This window comes from Bufo bufo, chromosome 6 (genome assembly GCF_905171765.1).
Source record: "Bufo bufo chromosome 6, aBufBuf1.1, whole genome shotgun sequence".
NCBI classification, from domain to species: Eukaryota; Metazoa; Chordata; class Amphibia; order Anura; family Bufonidae; genus Bufo; species Bufo bufo.
In genome coordinates, this window is record NC_053394.1 from 4,262,954 (window position 1) to 4,285,133 (window position 22,180).

Sequence of the window (22,180 nt, forward strand, 5' to 3'; positions counted from 1 at the left end):
CATTAACAGATTTATTTAACCAATCACTGGCAACAGGAGTCGTCCCAGAAGATTGGAAATTAGCAAATGTTGTGCCCATTCACAAGAAAGGTAGTAGGGAGGAATCGGGCAACTATAGGCCAGTAAGCCTGACATCAATAGTGGGGAAATTAATGGAAACCATACTTAAGGAGAGGATTGTGGAACATCTAAAATCCCATGGATTGAAAGATGAAAAACAGCATGGGTTTACTTCAGGGAGATCATGTCAAACTAATCTTATAGATTTTTTGATTGGGTGACTAAAATAATAGATGGAGGAGGTGCAGTAGACATCGCTTATCTAGACTTTAGTAAGGCTTTTTATACTGTCCCACATAGAAAGCTTATCAATAAATTGCAGTCTTTGGGCTTGGACTCCCATATTGTTGAATGGATTAGGCAGTGGCTGAGAGACAGACAACAGAGGGTTGTAGTCAATGGAGTATATTCAGACCATGGTCTTGTTACCAGTGGGGTACCTCAGGGATCTGTTCTGGGACCCATATTGTTTAATATCTTTATCAGCGAAATTGCAGAAGGCCTCGATGGTAAGGTGTGTCTTTTTGCTGATGACACAAAGATTTGTAACAGGGTTGATGTTCCTGGAGGGATACACCAAATGGAAAAGGACTTAGGAAAACTAGAGGAATGGTCAAAAATATGGCAACTAAAATTTAATGTTGATAAGTGCAAGATAATGCACCTGGGGCGTAAAAACCCAAGAGCAGAATATACAATCAGTGACACAGTCCTGACCTCAGTATCTGAGGAAAGGGATTTAGGGGTCATTATTTCAGAAGACTTAAAGGTAGGCAAACCATGTCATAGAGCAGCAGGAGATGCTAGCAGAATGCTTGGGTGTATAGGGAGAGGCATTACCAGTAGACAGAGGGAGGCGCTCATGCCGCTCTACAGAGCACTAGTGAGACCTCATCTGGAGTATTGTGATCAAGGATATTGATACTTTGGAGAGAGTTCAGAGAAGAGCTACTAAACTGGTAGATGGATTGCAGGATAAAACTTACCAGGAAAGATTAAAGGACCTTAACATGTAGAGCTTGGAAGAAAGACGAGACAGAGGGGAGATGAGAGAAACTGCTAAATACATAAAGGGAATCAAGAAGGTAAAAGAGGAGAGAAGATTTACAAGAAGAAAAACTGCTACAAGAGGACATAGTTTTAAATTAGAGGGGCAAAGGTTTAAAAGTAATATCAGGAAGTATTACTTTACTGAGAGAGTAGTGGATGCATGGAATAGCCTTCCTGCAGAAGTGGTAGCTGCAAATACAGAGATTGACCAGTCTGATAGAGAGAGAAGCTAACCTCCATATACCCAGTCTGATGGAGAGATAAGCTAGCCTCCATATACCCAGTCGGAAGGAGAGAGAAGCTAGCCTCCATATTCCCAGTCTGACAGAGAGTGAAGCTAGCCTCCATATACCCAGTCTAATAGAGAGAGAGAAGCAAGCCTCCATATACCCAGTGTGATAGAGAGAGAGAGAGAGAGAGAGAGAGAGAGAGAGAAGCTAGCCTCCATATACCCAGTCTGATAGAGTGAGAAGCTAGCCTCCATATACCCAGTCTGATAGAGTGAGAAGCTAGCCTCCATATACAATCTCTGGGATCTACTGGAATTGCCTGTAAAGCCTGACAGACTGTCACGCTTCGGTGTAGGAGGTAAACATCACACCGATCATAGGAGGGAAGAGAGGAACATGGAACATGGAATCATGCCTGAGAACTAGAGAGAGAGAGAGAGAAGCTAGCCTCCATATACCCGGTCTGATAGAGAGAGAAGCTAACCTCCATATACCCAGTCTGATAGAGTGAGAAGCTAGCCTCCATATATCCAGTCTGATAGAGTGAAAAGCTAGTCTCCATATACCCAGTCTGATAGAGAGAGGAGCTAGCCTTCAAATACCCAGTCTGATAGAGAGAGAAGCTAACCTCCATATACTAAGTCTGATAGAGTGAGAAGCTGGCCTCCATATACCCAGTCTGATAGTGAGAAGCTAGCCTCCATATACAATCTCTGGGATCTACTGGAATTGCCTGTAAAGCCTGCATTTCATGTGACTAGAGCTTGTGTGGATCACCTGCTGACCGGCTTCAGTACAGTGCTGTGCATCAGTTATACCAACACCGGTCTTCTCATTATACCACACTACATTTACACCTCAAGGTGCTGGCGTCAACGGGACCCTGCCTCGTGCCATAAAACAGCAACATCAAGGGCACCTCAACCACCATTAGGCAGGAGAACCCCAGAACCAGTGCGACTTCTTATCACTGCAGGCCAGCCCAGGGAGCTTCAGGAAACCGTGAGTATGACTAAAGCATCCATCTTGTCACCCACACTCAAGTGAGCCCCTGTGGCCTGGTCATGGCTTATGGAGCCTGATCTTAGTGGGGTCACAGAGGACACAGATCATCAGTGTTTGCAAATATACTAGCGTCCGTGTCTCTGGGTGCAGGGTGACGACCGCTCCTCACTGCGAACCGACCTCCTGAGGCACAGGCTTCCTACATACTGGTAAGTAGCATCACCTGGGACTTACCTGCCAGCTCCTCATCAGATTGGCGATCTCTGCGCCCACGACTCGGGCGTTGTTTGCAGCCTGGACGTAAAGTTTGATGCTTCCCGACCCACGGCGCCAATCAACTCCGATACAGTTCACGTCTTCTGCTGCCAGAATGGCCTGAGGCCAAGAGGATGATATTATCGATTAGATATTAAAGTCTGAGAGGTGGTCACAGCCCCGTCCCCTGTTACTGACAGATGTCATCACAGCCCCGCCCCGTTACTGACAGAAAGGGTCACAGCCCCTCCCCTGTTACTGACAGAGGTGGTCATAGCCCCGCCCCCTGTTACTGACATACAGGGTCACAGCCCGGTGCTGTCACCGCCAGATCTCTGAGACGTTCTGATAGACGTTCTTCAGTACCTCCTGCATGATGTTCTTTTGTTTTGGTTTCGCTTTGACATCTCTTCTCCCTCTCCTAGCTGTCATCTATTAGCAGTGATTGCCTCCCTATATATCTCCTCCCATACTGCTTCACTTTGCAGTTTATACTACTTCCTCGATTCTGTTCACTGCTTGTAGTTGCTATTGCTGGTTCCTCAGATAAGTCTATTTCTTTATTTGTGTTTTCCTGTTGGCTTGATCCTAGGTGACCCTGACTCCCTCCATATTAAGTGTAGGGAGCCAGTGGTCGTGTACCCTCACTATTATAGGGTGTTCAGGTGTCACACAGTCGAGGTACGTGGACATGCAACTTTCTATCATTGAGATCTTTGCATGGGCTGAGCAGCCAGGGAGAGCTCTAGGGCTTTAATAGGGCTCACCCTTTTGTTCCTTAGTTTGGGATCAAGTCAGTCGGATCTTTATTTGTTACTGTCACGACCGCTACCCCAGCAGCAGTCGTGTCGCACCAGACGGAGGGGAAGGGGGACCTTTGTCTACGGATGGGAATAGTATGGCCACCCCTGACTAACCCTAAGCTGGCACCTGTCTGCCCTGATACCCTAGACGGGGTGTGAACCCGTGCGGCGAGCAGGATGCCTAAACCCTCAGTCACCCTAACAAGCCTAGAGTGGGGAAAGGCCGATGGGAGCACTAGTCACCATCACTCATGTCTAGGAGAACAGCAGGGGAAGACAGCAACAAACAAACTATATCAGAGATAGACTTATCCAGTCACGAGCAGAGAAGGCGATCCCAATCACGACAGTCCACGCCGGACAAGAGCTCCACAGCAACACCATCAAACGATCTCCTTCAGAATAGAACTGGAAGTAAGGACTATATCTGGCAATGACTGCAAGTGAAAGTGAAACTAATATAGTAGCTGGGAGTGGCAGACAGGACTCACCTGAGAAGGATGCCTACAAACTCCCAGTCAGGACAAAAAAGTTCACAAGGCAAAACCCAGATGACATACCCTGAACCACGGAGCAAACTCACAAGCTATCGCGAGTAGCAAGTCGCTGCGACCTTCTCCTCCCAGACCTGATTGGATCAGTCACAGTCGTGACAGTTACTTCTTGTTTTCTGCAACACCATCCGTGACAGGTGCCCTGTTTCTGACAGAAATGGTCACAGCCCTTCCCCTGTTACTGACAGAGGTGGTCACAGCTGCACCCCCTGTTACTGACAGACTGTCACGCTTCGGTGTGGGAGGTAAACATCACACCGATCATAGGAGGGAAGGGAGGAACATAGAATCATGCCTAAGAACTAGGGAAGGAAGATGGACACCTCCTAGTGAAAACCCTAACCAAAATCCTGACTGACTACCAGTATAAACAGACCCCAAAGGTAGGCAAGTTCATGCGCAGGAATACCTAGAGTCCTATCTAGCCCTATAGGACCCTGGTACTAATGGCATGGACGAGACTACCTGTTCCTCCAAAAGGAAGGACGAACAGGAGTCTCCTTCAGGCCTAATACAATACAATAGGGAAATGCAACACACAGAACCCAAACAAAATACAAAAGGGAAGGGAAAGACTTAACTTCAAAGGGGCTATGGAAGAACCAGAAACTCAGCCAAGATCCAACCACACACTATTCACAGGCACAGAAGCTATAAACTGCACAGCATAGTGGGAGAAGCAACTATAAATAAGGAAGGTTAAATGACCACATTAGCAACACCTGAGACAAGAGGTGCGGCCAGTACCAGAAACACAGACGCCTATTGATCCACAAGGAAAACCTGTCAGATCAAACCATGTGTTGCCAGTCTCACAGATCTCCTGCCACTCACTGTCGCCAGGACGCTTGTATATCTCGGTACGTTCGTGACAGTACCCCCCCTTCCCTTTCTACAGGTGACCGCCGGGCACCCAGGAATGACCTTATCCGGGTGAGACCTGTAAAAAGCTTTCACCAAACGACTGGCATTTATGTCAGATGCCGGTACCCACATCCTCTCCTCTGGTCCATAACCCTTTCAGTGAACAAGATACTGAAGAGATCTATGGAGAACTGGAGAGTCAATAATCTTGGCGATCTGGAATTCCAAACTACCGTCCACCATGACAGGAGCGGGTGGCTAGGAAGACGGCTCCAAAGGTTCAACAGATCTCTTCAACAAAGATTTATGAAACACATTATGAATTTTCAGAGCCAGAGGAAGTTCAAGACGAAAAGCTACAGGATTAATAATGGCAGTGATCTTATATGGAGCAATAAACCTTGGACCCAACTTCCAAGAAGGAATCTTCAACTTATTGTTTCTTGTGGACAGCCACACAGAATCAGGTCCGGACCACTCATACGTTTCCTGTCAGCAACATGTTTATACTTGTTGCCCATATTCATCACGTTATCTTGAATTTTCCACCATATAGATGACAATAATGACGAAAAACGCTCCTCCTCAGGTATAACAGAAGTATCTGAACCAGAAAATGTGCCAAACTGTGGGTGAAACCCATATGCCCCGAAAAAACGCGACTCACCAGTGGACTCCTGTCTTTGATTATTTATGGCAAACTCTGCCAAAGACAAAAACGAAGACCACTTCTCCCGGTTCTCAGAGACAAAACATCTCAAGTAAGTCTCCAGACTCTGATAAATGCTCTCCGTCTGTCCGTTCGACTGAGGAATCTGAGGATGAAAAGCCGAAGAAAAGGACAGTTGTACCCCAGCCGAGTACAGAACGCCTTCCAGAATCTGGACACAAACTGAGTCCCCCGATCTGAGACCACGTCAGAGGGAATACCATGAAGTTTCACAATGTTGTCAACAAATACTTGAGCAAGTGTTTTAGCATTAGGTAGGCCCGGCAACGCTATAAAGTGCGACATTTTACAAAAGAGATCAACTACCACCAGAATAACTGTCTTTCCTAAAAATCCATGGATAAGTGAGTCCAAGGTCTGGACGGGATGGGCAACGGAAGTAGGGATCCGGAAGGCCGAGTATGTGTCACCTTAGCGTGTGCACAGGTACTACAGGCTGACACATAGTCCTCGACACACTTACGCAATCCCGGCTACCAGAATCTATGAGACTATGGGACTATTTAACGAAAGAGCAGTGAGACTATGGACTCTTTACTGTAAGAGCAGTGAGACTATGGACTCTTTACTGTAGGAGCAGTGAGACTATGGACTCTATACTGTAAGAGACGTGAGACTATGGACTCTTTACTGTAAGAGCAGTGAGACTATGGACTCTTTACTGTAGGAGCAGTGAGACTATGGACTCTTTACTGTAAGAGCAGTGAGACTATGGACTCTTTACTGTAAGAGCAGTGAGACTATGGACTCTTTACTGTAAGAGCAGTGAGACTATGGACTCTTTACTGTAAGAGCAGTGAGACTATGGACTCTTTACTGTAAGAGCAGTCAGACTATGGACTCTGTACTGTAAGAGCAGTGAGACTATGGACTCTTTACTATAAGATAAGTGAGACTATGGACTCTGTACTGTAAGAGCAGTGAGACTATGGACTCTTTACTGTAAGAGCAGTGAGACTATGGACTCTTTACTGTAAGAGCAGTGAGACTATGTACTCTTTACTGTAAGAGCAGTGAGACTATGTACTCTTTACTGTAAGAGCAGTGAGACTATGTACTCTTTACTGTAAGAGCAGTGAGACTATGGACTCTACTGTAAGAGCAGTGAGACTATGGACTCTTTACTGTAAGAGCAGTGAGACTATGGACTCTTTACTATAAGAGCAGTGAGACTATGGACTCTACTGTAAGAGCAGTGAGACTATGGACTTTATACTGTAAGAGCAGTGAGACTATGGACTCTTTACTGTAAGAGCAGTGAGACTATGGACTCTTTACTGTAAGAGCAGTGAGACTATGGACTCTACTGTAAGAGCAGTGAGACTATGGACTCTTTACTGTAAGAGCAGTGAGACTATGGACTTTATACTGTAAGAGCAGTGAGACTATGGACTCTTTACAATAAGAGCAGTGAGACTATGGACTCTACTGTAAGAGCAGTGAGACTATGGACTCTTTACTGTAAGAGCAGTCAGACTATGGACTCTGTACTGTAAGAGCAGTGATACTACGGACTCTTTACTGTAAGAGCAGTGAGACTATGGACTCTTTACTATAAGAGCAGTGAGACTATGGACTCTTTACTGTAAGAGCAGTGAGACATGTGACTCTTTACTGTAAGAGCAGTGAGACTATGGACTCTTTACTGTAAGAGCGGTGAGACTATGGACTCTTTACTATAAGAGCAGTGAGACCATGGACTCTTTACTGTAAGAGCAGTGAGACTATGGACTCTTTACTATAAGAGCAGTGAGACTATGGACTCCATACTGTAAGAGCAGTGAGACTATGGACTCTTTACTATAAGAGCAGTGAGACTATGGACTCCATACTGTAAGAGCAGTGAGACTATGGACTCTTTACTGTAAGAGCAGTGAGACTATGGACTCTATACTGTAAGAGCAGTGATACTACGGACTCTTTACTGTAAGAGCAGTGAGACTATGGACTCTTTACTATAAGAGCAGTGAGACTATGGACTCTTTACTGTAAGAGCAGTGAGACTATGGACTCTTTACTGTAAGAGCGGTGAGACTATGGACTCTTTACTATAAGAGCAGTGAGACCATGGACTCTTTACTGTAAGAGCAGTGAGACTATGGACTCTTTACTATAAGAGCAGTGAGACTATGGACTCCATACTGTAAGAGCAGTGAGACTATGGACTCTTTACGGTAAGAGCAGTGAGACTATGTACTCTTTACTGTAAGAGCAGTGAGACTATGGACTCTTTACTGTAAGAGCAGTGAGACTATGGACTCTTTACTGTAAGAGCAGTGAGACTATGGACTCTTTACTGTAAGAGCAGTGAGACTATGGACTCTTTACTGTAAGAGCAGTGAGACTATGGACTCTTTACTGTAAGAGCAGTGAGACTATGTACTCTTTACTGTAAGAGCAGTGAGACTATGTACTCTTTACTGTAAGAGCAGTGAGACTATGTACTCTTTACTGTAAGAGCAGTGAGACTATGGACTCCTTACTATAAGAGCAGTGAGACTATGGACTCTACTGTAAGAGCAGTGAGACTATGGACTTTATACTGTAAGAGCAGTGAGACTATGGACTCTTTACTGTAAGAGCAGTGAGACTATGTACTCTTTACTGTAAGAGCAGTGAGACTATGGACTCTACTGTAAGAGCAGTGAGACTATGGACTCTTTACTGTAAGAGCAGTGAGACTATGGACTCTATACTGTAAGAGCAGTGAGACTATGGACTCTTTACTATAAGAGCAGTGAGACTATGGACTCTTTTCTGTAAGAGCAGTGAGACTATGGACTTTATACTGTAAGAGCAGTGAGACTATGGACTCTTTACTATAAGAGCAGTGAGACTATGGACTCTACTGTAAGAGCAGTGAGACTATGGACTCTTTACTGTAAGAGCAGTCAGACTATGGACTCTGTACTGTAAGAGCAGTGATACTACGGACTCTTTACTGTAAGAGCAGTGAGACTATGGACTCTTTACTATAAGAGCAGTGAGACTATGGACTCTTTACTGTAAGAGCAGTGAGACATGTGACTCTTTACTGTAAGAGCAGTGAGACTATGGACTCTTTACTGTAAGAGCGGTGAGACTATGGACTCTTTACTATAAGAGCAGTGAGACCATGGACTCTTTACTGTAAGAGCAGTGAGACTATGGACTCTTTACTATAAGAGCAGTGAGACTATGGACTCCATACTGTAAGAGCAGTGATACTACGGACTCTTTACTGTAAGAGCAGTGAGACTATGGACTCTTTACTGTAAGAGCAGTGAGACTATGTACTCTTTACTGTAAGAGCAGTGAGACTATGGACTCTTTACTGTAAGAGCAGTGAGACTATGGACTCTATACTGTAAGAGCAGTGAGACTATAGACTCTTTACTGTAAGAGCAGTGAGACTATGGACTCTTTACTGTAAGAGCAGTGAGACTATGGACTCTATACTGTAAGAGCAGTGAGACTATGGACTCTTTACTGTAAGAGCAGTGAGACTATGGACTCTATACTGTAAGAGCAGTGAGACTATGGACTCTATACTGTAAGAGCAGTGAGACTATAGACTCTTTAATGTAAGAGCAGTGAGACTATGGACTCTTTACTGTAAGAGCAGTGAGACTATGGACTCTTTACTGTAAGAGCAGTGAGACTATGGACTCTTTACTGTAAGAGCAGTGAGACTATGGACTCTTTACTGTAAGAGCAGTGAGACTATGGACTCTTTACTGTAAGAGCAGTGAGACTATGGACTCTTTACTGTAAGAGCAGTGAGACTATGGACTCTTTACTGTAAGAGCAGTGAGACTATGGACTCTTTACTGTAAGAGCAGTGAGACTATGGGACTCTATACTGTAAGAGCAGTGAGACTATAGACTCTTTACTGTAAGAGCAGTGAGACTATGGACTCTTTACTGTAAGAGCAGTGAGACTATGGACTCTATACTGTAAGAGCAGTGAGACTATGGACTCTTTACTGTAAGAGCAGTGAGACTATGGACTCTTTACTGTAAGAGCAGTGAGACTATGGACTCTATACTGTAAGAGCAGTGAGACTATGGACTCTATACTGTAAGAGCAGTGAAACTATGGACTCTTTACTGTAAGAGCAGTGAGACTATGGACTCTTTACTGTAGGAGCAGTGAGACTATGGACTCTTTACTGTAAGAGCAGTGAGACTATGGACTCTTTACTGTAAGAGCAGTGAGACTATGGACTCTTTACTGTAAGAGCAGTGAGACTATGGACTCTTTACTGTAAGAGCAGTGAGACTATGGACTCTTTACTGTAAGAGCAGTCAGACTATGGACTCTGTACTGTAAGAGCAGTGAGACTATGGACTCTTTACTATAAGATAAGTGAGACTATGGACTCTGTACTGTAAGAGCAGTGAGACTATGGACTCTTTACTGTAAGAGCAGTGAGACTATGGACTCTTTACTGTAAGAGCAGTGAGACTATGTACTCTTTACTGTAAGAGCAGTGAGACTATGTACTCTTTACTGTAAGAGCAGTGAGACTATGTACTCTTTACTGTAAGAGCAGTGAGACTATGGACTCTACTGTAAGAGCAGTGAGACTATGGACTCTTTACTGTAAGAGCAGTGAGACTATGGACTCTTTACTATAAGAGCAGTGAGACTATGGACTCTACTGTAAGAGCAGTGAGACTATGGACTTTATACTGTAAGAGCAGTGAGACTATGGACTCTTTACTGTAAGAGCAGTGAGACTATGGACTCTTTACTGTAAGAGCAGTGAGACTATGGACTCTACTGTAAGAGCAGTGAGACTATGGACTCTTTACTGTAAGAGCAGTGAGACTATGGACTCTTTACTGTAAGAGCAGTGAGACTATGGACTTTATACTGTAAGAGCAGTGAGACTATGGACTCTTTACAATAAGAGCAGTGAGACTATGGACTCTACTGTAAGAGCAGTGAGACTATGGACTCTTTACTGTAAGAGCAGTCAGACTATGGACTCTGTACTGTAAGAGCAGTGATACTACGGACTCTTTACTGTAAGAGCAGTGAGACTATGGACTCTTTACTATAAGAGCAGTGAGACTATGGACTCTTTACTGTAAGAGCAGTGAGACATGTGACTCTTTACTGTAAGAGCAGTGAGACTATGGACTCTTTACTGTAAGAGCGGTGAGACTATGGACTCTTTACTATAAGAGCAGTGAGACCATGGACTCTTTACTGTAAGAGCAGTGAGACTATGGACTCTTTACTATAAGAGCAGTGAGACTATGGACTCCATACTGTAAGAGCAGTGAGACTATGGACTCTTTACTATAAGAGCAGTGAGACTATGGACTCCATACTGTAAGAGCAGTGAGACTATGGACTCTTTACTGTAAGAGCAGTGAGACTATGGACTCTATACTGTAAGAGCAGTGATACTACGGACTCTTTACTGTAAGAGCAGTGAGACTATGGACTCTTTACTATAAGAGCAGTGAGACTATGGACTCTTTACTGTAAGAGCAGTGAGACATGTGACTCTTTACTGTAAGAGCAGTGAGACTATGGACTCTTTACTGTAAGAGCGGTGAGACTATGGACTCTTTACTATAAGAGCAGTGAGACCATGAACTCTTTACTGTAAGAGCAGTGAGACTATGGACTCTTTACTATAAGAGCAGTGAGACTATGGACTCCATACTGTAAGAGCAGTGAGACTATGGACTCTTTACGGTAAGAGCAGTGAGACTATGTACTCTTTACTGTAAGAGCAGTGAGACTATGGACTCTTTACTGTAAGAGCAGTGAGACTATGGACTCTTTACTGTAAGAGCAGTGAGACTATGGACTCTTTACTGTAAGAGCAGTGAGACTATGGACTCTTTACTGTAAGAGCAGTGAGACTATGGACTCTTTACTGTAAGAGCAGTGAGACTATGTACTCTTTACTGTAAGAGCAGTGAGACTATGTACTCTTTACTGTAAGAGCAGTGAGACTATGTACTCTTTACTGTAAGAGCAGTGAGACTATGGACTCTTTACTATAAGAGCAGTGAGACTATGGACTCTACTGTAAGAGCAGTGATACTACGGACTTTATACTGTAAGAGCAGTGAGACTATGGACTCTTTACTGTAAGAGCAGTGAGACTATGTACTCTTTACTGTAAGAGCAGTGAGACTATGGACTCTACTGTAAGAGCAGTGAGACTATGGACTCTTTACTGTAAGAGCAGTGAGACTATGGACTCTTTACTATAAGAGCAGTGAGACTATGGACTCTTTTCTGTAAGAGCAGTGAGACTATGGACTTTATACTGTAAGAGCAGTGAGACTATGGACTCTTTACTATAAGAGCAGTGAGACTATGGACTCTACTGTAAGAGCAGTGAGACTATGGACTCTTTACTGTAAGAGCAGTCAGACTATGGACTCTGTACTGTAAGAGCAGTGATACTACGGACTCTTTACTGTAAGAGCAGTGAGACTATGGACTCTTTACTATAAGAGCAGTGAGACTATGGACTCTTTACTGTAAGAGCAGTGAGACTATGGACTCTTTACTGTAAGAGCGGTGAGACTATGGACTCTTTACTATAAGAGCAGTGAGACCATGGACTCTTTACTGTAAGAGCAGTGAGACTATGGACTCTTTACTATAAGAGCAGTGAGACTATGGACTCCATACTGTAAGAGCAGTGATACTACGGACTCTTTACTGTAAGAGCAGTGAGACTATGGACTCTTTACGGTAAGAGCAGTGAGACTATGTACTCTTTACTGTAAGAGCAGTGAGACTATGGACTCTTTACTGTAAGAGCAGTGAGACTATGGACTCTATACTGTAAGAGCAGTGAGACTATAGACTCTTTACTGTAAGAGCAGTGAGACTATGGACTCTTTACTGTAAGAGCAGTGAGACTATGGACTCTATACTGTAAGAGCAGTGAGACTATGGACTCTTTACTGTAAGAGCAGTGAGACTATGGACTCTATACTGTAAGAGCAGTGAGACTATGGACTCTATACTGTAAGAGCAGTGAGACTATAGACTCTTTAATGTAAGAGCAGTGAGACTATGGACTCTTTACTGTAAGAGCAGTGAGACTATGGACTCTTTACTGTAAGAGCAGTGAGACTATGGACTCTTTACTGTAAGAGCAGTGAGACTATGGACTCTTTACTGTAAGAGCAGTGAGACTATGGACTCTTTACTGTAAGAGCAGTGAGACTATGGACTCTTTACTGTAAGAGCAGTGAGACTATGGACTCTTTACTGTAAGAGCAGTGAGACTATGGACTCTTTACTGTAAGAGCAGTGAGACTATGGGACTCTATACTGTAAGAGCAGTGAGACTATAGACTCTTTACTGTAAGAGCAGTGAGACTATGGACTCTTTACTGTAAGAGCAGTGAGACTATGGACTCTATACTGTAAGAGCAGTGAGACTATGGACTCTTTACTGTAAGAGCAGTGAGACTATGGACTCTTTACTGTAAGAGCAGTGAGACTATGGACTCTATACTGTAAGAGCAGTGAGACTATGGACTCTATACTGTAAGAGCAGTGAGACTATGGACTCTATACTGTAAGAGCAGTGAGACTATGGACTCTATACTGTAAGAGCAGTGAGACTATGGACTCTTTACTGTAAGAGCAGTGAGACTATGGACTCTATACTGTAAGAGCAGTGAGACTATAGACTCTTTACTGTAAGAGCAGTGAGACTATGGACTCTTTACTGTAAGAGCAGTGAGACTATGGACTCTTTACTGTAAGAGCAGTCAGACTATGGACTCTGTACTGTAAGAGCAGTGATACTACGGACTCTTTACTGTAAGAGCAGTGAGACTATGGACTCTTTACTGTAAGAGCAGTGAGACTATGGACTCTTTACTGTAAGAGCAGTGAGACTATGGACTCTTTACTGTAAGAGCAGTGAGACATGTGACTCTTTACTGTAAGAGCAGTGAGACTATGGACTCTTTACTGTAAGAGCGGTGAGACTATGGACTCTTTACTATAAGAGCAGTGAGACCATGGACTCTTTACTGTAAGAGCAGTGAGACTATGGACTCTTTACTATAAGAGCAGTGAGACTATGGACTCCATACTGTAAGAGCAGTGATACTACGGACTCTTTACTGTAAGAGCAGTGAGACTATGGACTCTTTACGGTAAGAGCAGTGAGACTATGTACTCTTTACTGTAAGAGCAGTGAGACTATGGACTCTTTACTGTAAGAGCAGTGAGACTATGGACTCTATACTGTAAGAGCAGTGGGACTATAGACTCTTTACTGTAAGAGCAGTGAGACTATGGACTCTTTACTGTAAGAGCAGTGAGACTATGGACTCTTTACTGTAAGAGCAGTGAGACTATGGACTCTATACTGTAAGAGCAGTGAGACTATAGACTCTTTACTGTAAGAGCAGTGAGACTATGGACTCTTTACTGTAAGAGCAGTGAGACTATGGACTCTATACTGTAAGAGCAGTGAGACTATGGACTCTTTACTGTAAGAGCAGTGAGACTATGGACTCTATACTGTAAGAGCAGTGAGACTATGGACTCTATACTGTAAGAGCAGTGAGACTATAGACTCTTTACTGTAAGAGCAGTGAGACTATGGACTCTTTACTGTAAGAGCAGTGAGACTATGGACTCTTTACTGTAAGAGCAGTGAGACTATGGACTCTTTACTGTAAGAGCAGTGAGACTATGGACTCTTTACTGTAAGAGCAGTGAGACTATGGACTCTTTACTGTAAGAGCAGTGAGACTATAGACTCTTTACTGTAAGAGCAGTGAGACTATGGACTCTTTACTGTAAGAGCAGTGAGACTATGGACTCTTTACTGTAAGAGCAGAGAGACTATGAGACTCTTTACTGTAAGAACAGTAAGACTATGGACTCTTTACTGTAAGAGCCGTGAGACTATGGACTCTGTACTGTAAGAGCAGTGAGACTATGGACTCTATACTGTAAGAGCAGTGAGACTATGGACTCTTTACTGTAAGAGCAGTGAGACTATAGACTCTTTACTGTAAGAGCAGTGAGACTATGGACTCTATACTGTAAGAGCAGTGAGACTATGGACTCTTTACTGTAAGAGCAGTGAGACTATGGACTCTTTACTGTAAGAGCAGTGAGACTATGGACTCTATACTGTAAGAGCAGTGAGACTATGGACTCTTTACTGTAAGAGCAGTGAGACTATAGACTCTTTACTGTAAGAGCAGTGAGACTATGGACTCTATACTGTAAGAGCAGTGAGACTATGGACTCTTTACTGTAAGAGCAGTGAGACTATGGACTCTTTACTGTAAGAGCAGTGAGACTATGGACTCTATACTGTAAGAGCAGTGAGACTATGGACTCTATACTGTAAGAGCAGTGAGACTATGGACTCTATACTGTAAGAGCAGTGAGACTATGGACTCTATACTGTAAGAGCAGTGAGACTATGGACTCTTTACTGTAAGAGCAGTGAGACTATGGACTCTATACTGTAAGAGCAGTGAGACTATAGACTCTTTACTGTAAGAGCAGTGAGACTATGGACTCTTTACTGTAAGAGCAGTGAGACTATGGACTCTTTACTGTAAGAGCAGTGAGACTATGGACTCTTTACTGTAAGAGCAGTGAGACTATGGACTCTATACTGTAAGAGCAGTGAGACTATGGACTCTATACTGTAAGAGCAGTGAGACTATGGACTCTATACTGTAAGAGCAGTGAGACTATGGACTCTTTACTGTAAGAGCAGTGAGACTATGGACTCTATACTGTAAGAGCAGTGAGACTATAGACTCTTTACTGTAAGAGCAGTGAGACTATGGACTCTTTACTGTAAGAGCAGTGAGACTATGGACTCTTTACTGTAAGAGCAGTGAGACTATGGACTCTGTACTATAAGAGCAGTGAGACTATGGACTCTTTACTGTAAGAGCAGTGAGACTATGGACTCTTTACTGTAAGAGCAGTGAGACTATGGACTCTTTACTGTAAGAGCATTGAGACTATGGACTCTTTACGGTAAGAGCAGTGAGACTATGGACTCTACTGTAAGAGCAGTGAGACTATGGACTCTATACTGTAAGAGCAGTGAGACTATAGACTCTTTACTGTAAGAGCAGTGAGACTATAGACTCTTTACTGTAAGAGCAGTGAGACTATGGACTCTATACTGTAAGAGCAGTGAGACTATGGACTCTTTACTGTAAGAGCAGTGAGACTATGGGACTCTATACTGTAAGAGCAGTGAGACTATGGACTCTTTACTGTAAGAGCAGTGAGACTATGGACTCTATACTGTAAGAGCAGTGAGACTATGGACTCTATACTGTAAGAGCAGTGAGACTATGGACTCTATACTGTAAGAGCAGTGAGACTATGGACTCTATACTGTAAGAGCAGTGAGACTATGGACTCTTTACTGTAAGAGCAGTGAGACTATGGACTCTATACTGTAAGAGCAGTGAGACTATAGACTCTTTACTGTAAGAGCAGTGAGACTATGGACTCTTTACTGTAAGAGCAGTGAGACTATGGACTCTTTACTGTAAGAGCAGTGAGACTATGGACTCTTTACTGTAAGAGCAGTGAGACTATGGACTCTTTACTGTAAGAGCAGTGAGACTATGGACTCTATACTGTAAGAGCAGTGAGACTATGGACTCTATACTGTAAGAGCAGTGAGACTATGGACTCTATACTGTAAGAGCAGTGAGACTATAGACTCTTTACTGTAAGAGCAGTGAGACTATGGACTCTTTACTGTAAGAGCAGTGAGACTATGGACTCTTTACTGTAAGAGCAGTGAGACTATGGACTCTGTACTGTAAGAGCAGTGAGACTATGGACTCTTTACTGTAAGAGCAGTGAGACTATGGACTCTTTACTGTAAGAGCAGTGAGACTATGGACTCTATACTGTAAGAGCAGTGAGACTATGGACTCTTTACTGTAAGAGCAGTGAGACTGTGGACTCTTTACGGTAAGAGCAGTGAGACTATGGACTCTTTACTGTAAGAGCAGTGAGACTATGGACTCTTTACTGTAAGAGCAGTGAGACTATGGACTCTATACTGTAATAGCAGTGAGACTATGGACTCTTAACTGTAAGAGCAGTGAGACTATGGACTCTATACTGTAAGAGCAGTGAGACTATGGACTCTTTACTGTAAGAGCAGTGAGACTATGGACTCTTTACTGTAAGAGCAGTGAGACTATGGACTCTGTACTGTAAGAGCAGTGAGACTATGGACTCTTTACGGTAAGAGCAGTGAGACTATGGACTCTTTACTGTAAGAGCAGTGAGACTATGGACTCTTTACTGTAAGAGCAGTGAGACTATGGACTCTTTACTGTAAGAGCAGTGAGACTATGGACTATTTACTGTAAGAGCAGTGAGACTATGGACTCTTTACTGTAAGAGCAGTGAGACTATGGACTCTTTACTGTAAGAGCAGTGAGACTATAGACTCTACTATAAGAGCAGTGAGACTATGGACTCTTTACTGTAAGAGCAGTGAGACTATGGACTCTATACTGTAAGAGCAGTGAGACTATGGACTCTTTACTGTAAGAGCAGTGAGACTATGGACTCTTTACTGTAAGAGCAGTGAGACTATGGACTCTATACTGGAGGAGCAGTGAGACTATGGACTCTTTACTGTAAGAGCAGTGAGACTATGGACTCTTTACTGTAAGAGCAGTGAGACTATGGACTCTTTACTGTAAGAGCAGTGAGACTATGGACTCTTTACTGTAAGAGCAGTGAGACTATGGACTCTTTACTGTAAGAGCAGTGAGACTATGGACTCTTTACTGTAAGAGCAGTGAGACTATGGACTCTATACTGTAAGAGCAGTGAGACTATGGACTCTTTACTGTAAGAGCAGTGAGACTATGGACTCTATACTGTAAGAGCAGTGAGACTATGGACTCTTTACTGTAAGAGCAGTGAGACTATGGACTCTTTACTGTAAGAGCAGTGAGACTATGGAGCTCTCTGCCTGAGGAGGTGGTGATGGTGAGTACAATAAAGGAATTCAAGAGGGGCCTGGATGTGTTTCTGGAGCGTAATAATATTACAGGCTATAGCTACTAGAGAGGGGTCGTTGATTCAGGAAGTTATTCTGATGCCTGATTGGAGTCGGGAAGGAATTTTTTCCCCTGAGGAACATTGGCTTCTACCTCACAGTTTTTTTTTTTGCCTACCACCCTTACCAGCTGTGTAATTTAGTAGTGTGCAGTAATACGGGCACTTACCTGGCACATGTCGGACACCCAGTTATTCACGGCTTTATCCGCCATACCGTGAACAATCAGACAAGTCTTTCGAGTTTTCTGGAACTTTGAGGCTGTGATACTCGTTATGTTATCAGCGCTGATTGTCTGGAAAATAAGTGAATAGCGATACAAAATACCAGTGATGGTGATATTGGTGATAGGAGATGTGCCAGTGGTGGTAGTGATGGTAGTAGGACTAGTAATGGTGGTAATCAGTGTGATTTCCTATTTTGTATTTAAAGCTGGTTTAATTTCACTTTTGTATGTCATGATGAAGGGCAGCAATTAAGGAGCCTGAAACGCGTCGCTGTGAATTGCATATATTTTTTTTCTACCTTGATGATGTCTGGTTTTTAGTCCGAAGCTAATAAATATTACCTTTTATGAGGAGATGGAATCTACTTTTCTTTTGGAGTTTCTTCGTGGCCGTATCCAGGTCAAGCTATTTCGTGTCTCCTCGTGTGTGCACAGGTGAGCGCTGCAGTGTAGTAATAGTGGTAAGGATAGCAGTGGTACAAGTAATACTACAAGCTGTACTGTTAGTAATGATGATAGAACTTGTGGTAGTTAAAGTGAGGATACTAGTAATATTGGTAGTGATTGTACTAGTAAAACTGGTAGTAACAGTGCTAATAATTAAGTAACTAGAAGTAGTGATCTCATTATAATAGTAGTACTAAAATAAAGTAGTAATAGCAGTCATGATACTAGTAAAATACATAGCAGTATTAATAGAAAAAAATAGTATTAATGAAAGTGATAAGTGGTAGTAATAGTGATAGTATTAATAAAAGTGGTAGTACTAGAGGGAATACTAGTAATATGGAAGCCATAATGATAGTGTGAGTAATAGTGATAGTACTAGTTATACTGGTGGTAGTAATGTTAGCAAAAGTGGTAATACTAGGGATACTAGTAATACTAATAAAAGTGATAGTGTGCGTTATAGTGGTAATATAAATGGCAGTACTATTAACTGTGGAGGCAATACTTACTTATAGTACAAGTAACGAGGGGGGGGAGGCACATCTCTGTTTCATTTTCCATAAAAAGAACAGAAAAAAAAAAGAAAACGGATTCTGTTACACATCTGCGTCTGTTTGAGCCATTTCCGTCTGAGATCCAGTATTTTAGACGGAAAAAAAAAATCACAGATGCAGTACCTTTCTACATCTAAAAAGACAGATCTCAGAAGGAAATGGCTCAAACAGACGCCAGATGTGTAACAGGGTCCGTTTTCTTTTTTTTTCTTCTGTTCTTCTTACGGAAAATTAAACAGAGATGTGAACTCTCCCTTACAGAAGTAGTAATGGTAATAGAGGTAGTATTAGTAGTAACAGAGGCGGTAGTAGTACTAGTAATAGAGGCGGTAGTAGTACTAGTAAGAGAGGTGGTGGTAGTACTAGTAAAAGAGGCAGTAGTTCTAGTAAGAGAGGCTGTAGTAGTACTAGTAAGAGAGGGGGTAGTAGTATTAGTAAGCGAGGTGGTAGTAGTACTAGTAAGCGAGGTGGTGGTAGTAGTACTAGTAATAGAGGTGTAATGTAGTACTAGTAATAGAGGTGGTATTAGTACTAGTAAGCAAGGTGGTAGTAGTACTAGTAAGGCAGTAGTAGAACTAGTAAGAGAGGCGGTGGTAGTACTAATAAGAGAGGTGGTGGTAGTACTAGTAAGAGAGATGGTAGTAGTACTAGTAAGAGGCGGTAGTAGTACTAGTAATAGAGGGGATAGTAGTACTAGTAAGAGGCGGTAGTAGTACTAGTAATAGAGTGGATAGTAGTACTAGTAAGAGAGCTGGTAGTAGTACCAGTAATAGAGACAGTAGTTCTAGTAAGAGAGGCTGTAGTAGAACTAGTAATAGAGGCTGTAGTAGTACTAGTAAGAGAGGTGGTAGTAGCACCAGCAAGCGAGGTAGTAGTAGTACTGGTAATAGTGGTGATAGTAGTACCAGTAATAGTGGTGGTAGTAGTACCAGTAACAGAAATCATAATAGTACCAGTAATAAAGGAGGTAGTAGTACCAGTAATAGAGGTGATAGTAGTACTAGTAAGAGAGGCTGTAGTGAACTAGTAATAGAAGGTGTAGTAGTACAAGTAAGAGAGGTGGTAGTAGTACCAGTAAGAGAGGTGGTAGTAGTATTAGTAAGCAAGGTGGTAGTAGTACTAGTAAAAGAGGTGGTAGTAGTACCAGTAAGAGAGGTGGTAGTAGTATTAGTAAGCAAGGTGGTAGTAGTACTAGTAAGCGAGGTGGTGGTAGTACTAGTAATAGAGGTGTAATGTAGTACTAGTAAAATAGGTGGTAGTAGTACTAGTAAGCAAGGTGGCAGTAGTACTAGTAAGCGAGGTGGCAGTAGTACTAGTAATAGAGGTGTAATGTACTACTAGTAATAGAGGTGGTAGTAGTATTAATAAGCGAGGTGGTAGTAGTACTAGTAAGCAAGGTGTAATGTAGTACTAGTAATAGAGGTGGTAGTAATACTAGTAAAAGAGATGGTAGTAGTACTAGTAAGAGAGGTGGTAGTAGTACCAGTAATAGTGGTAGTAGTAGTAGTACCAGTAATAAAGGTGGTAGTAGTACCAGTAATAGAGGTGGTAGTAGTACTAGTAATAGAGGTGATAGTAGTACTAGTAATAGAGGTGATAGTAGTACTAGTAAGAGAGGCAGTAGTTCTAATAAGAGAGGCTATAGTAGAACTAGTAATAGAGGCTGCAGTAGTACAAGTAAGAGAGGTGGTGGTAGTACCAGTAAGAGAGGTGGTAGTAGTATTAGTAAGAGAGGTGGTAGTAGTACTAGTAATATAGGTGTAATGTAGTACTAGTAATAGAGGTGGTAGTAGTACCAGTAATAGTGGTGGTAGTAGTACTAGTAATAGAGGTGGTAGTAGTACTAGTAAGAGAGATGGTAGTAGTACCAGTATTAGTGGTGGCAGTAGTACCAGTAATAGTGGTGGTAGTAGTACCAGTAATAGAGGTGGTAGTAGTATTAGTAATAGTGGTGGTAGTAGTACTAGTAATAGTGGTGGTAGTAGTACTAGTAATAGAGGTGGTAGTAGTACTAGTAAGAGAGATGGTAGTAGTACCAGTATTAGTGGTGGCAGTAGTACCAGTAATAGTGGTGGTAGTAGTACCAGTAATAGAGGTGGTAGTAGTATTAGTAATATAGGTGGTAGTAGTACCAGTAATAGAGGTGGTAGTAGTACTAGTAATAGTGGTGGTAGTAGTACTAGTAATAGAGGTGGTAGTAGTACTAGTAAGAGAGATGGTAGTAGTACCAGTATTAGTGGTGGCAGTAGTACCAGTAATAGTGGTGGTAGTAGTACCAGTAATAGAGGTGGTAGTAGTATTAGTAATAGTGGTGGTAGTAGTACCAGTAATAGAGGTGGTAGTAGTACTAGTAATAGTGGTGGTAGTAGTATTAGTAATAGAGGTGGTAGTAGTACTAGTAATAGAGATGGTAGTAGTACTAGTAATAGAGGTGATAGTAGTTCTAGTAATAGAGGTGATAGTAGTACTAGTAATAGAGGTGATAGTAGTACTAGTAAGAGAGGCAGTAGTTCTAATAGGAGAGGCTGTAGTAGAACTAGTAATAGAGACTGTAGTAGTACTAGTAAGAGAGGTGGTGGTAATACCAGTAAGAGAGGTGGTAGTAGTACTAGTAAGCAAGGTGGTAGTAGTACTAGTAAGCGAGGTGGCAATAGTACTAGTAAGTGAGGTGGTAGTAGTACTAGTAAGCAAGGTGTAATGTAGCACTAGTAATAGAGGTGGTAGTAGTACTAGTAAGAGAGATAGTAGTAGTACCAGTATTAGTGGTGGCAGTAGTACCAGTAATAGTGGTGGTAGTAGTACCAGTAATAGAGGTGGTAGTAGTATTAGTAATAGTGGTGGTAGTAGTACCAGTAATAGAGGCGGTAGAAGTACCAGTAATAGAGGCGGTAGTAGTACCAGTAATAGAGCCGTAGTAGTACCAGTAATAGAGCCGTAGTAGTACCAGTAATAGAGCCGGTAGTAGTACCAGTAATAGAGCCGGTAGTAGTACCAGTAATAGAGCCGGTATTAGTACCAGTAATAGAGGCGGTATTAGTACCAGTAATAGAGCCGGTAGTAGTACCAGTAATAGAGGCGGTAGTAGTACCAGTAATAGAGCCGGTAGTAGTACTAGTAAGAGAGTTTGTATTAGTACTAGTAAGAGAGGCGGTAGTAGTACTAGATAGAGAGTTTGTAGTAGTACCAGTAATACATGTGGTAGTAGTACTAGTAATAGAAGTGATAGTAGTACTAGTAATAGAGGTGGTTGTAGTACTAGTAATAGAAGTGGTAGTAGTGCTAGTGGTATTACAGGTCCATGCTTCTTCTCTGTGACTGGACATGTGGAGAT

General features: G+C 42.5%; 1 protein-coding gene across 1 annotated transcript in view; it reads right to left on the reverse strand.

Moving 5' to 3' along the window:
* The window catches only part of LOC121005220 (pancreatic lipase-related protein 2-like), a 109,209-nt gene that overhangs the window by 70,022 nt on the left and 17,007 nt on the right, over positions 1-22,180 (reverse strand). Inside the window, exons 3-4 of the mRNA XM_040437823.1 lie at positions 17,789-17,914; positions 2,580-2,720 (exon numbers count right to left, since the gene is read on the reverse strand). Of these exons, the coding sequence (XP_040293757.1) occupies positions 2,580-2,720; positions 17,789-17,914 (267 nt within the window). The remainder of the gene's footprint in view (positions 1-2,579; positions 2,721-17,788; positions 17,915-22,180) is intronic.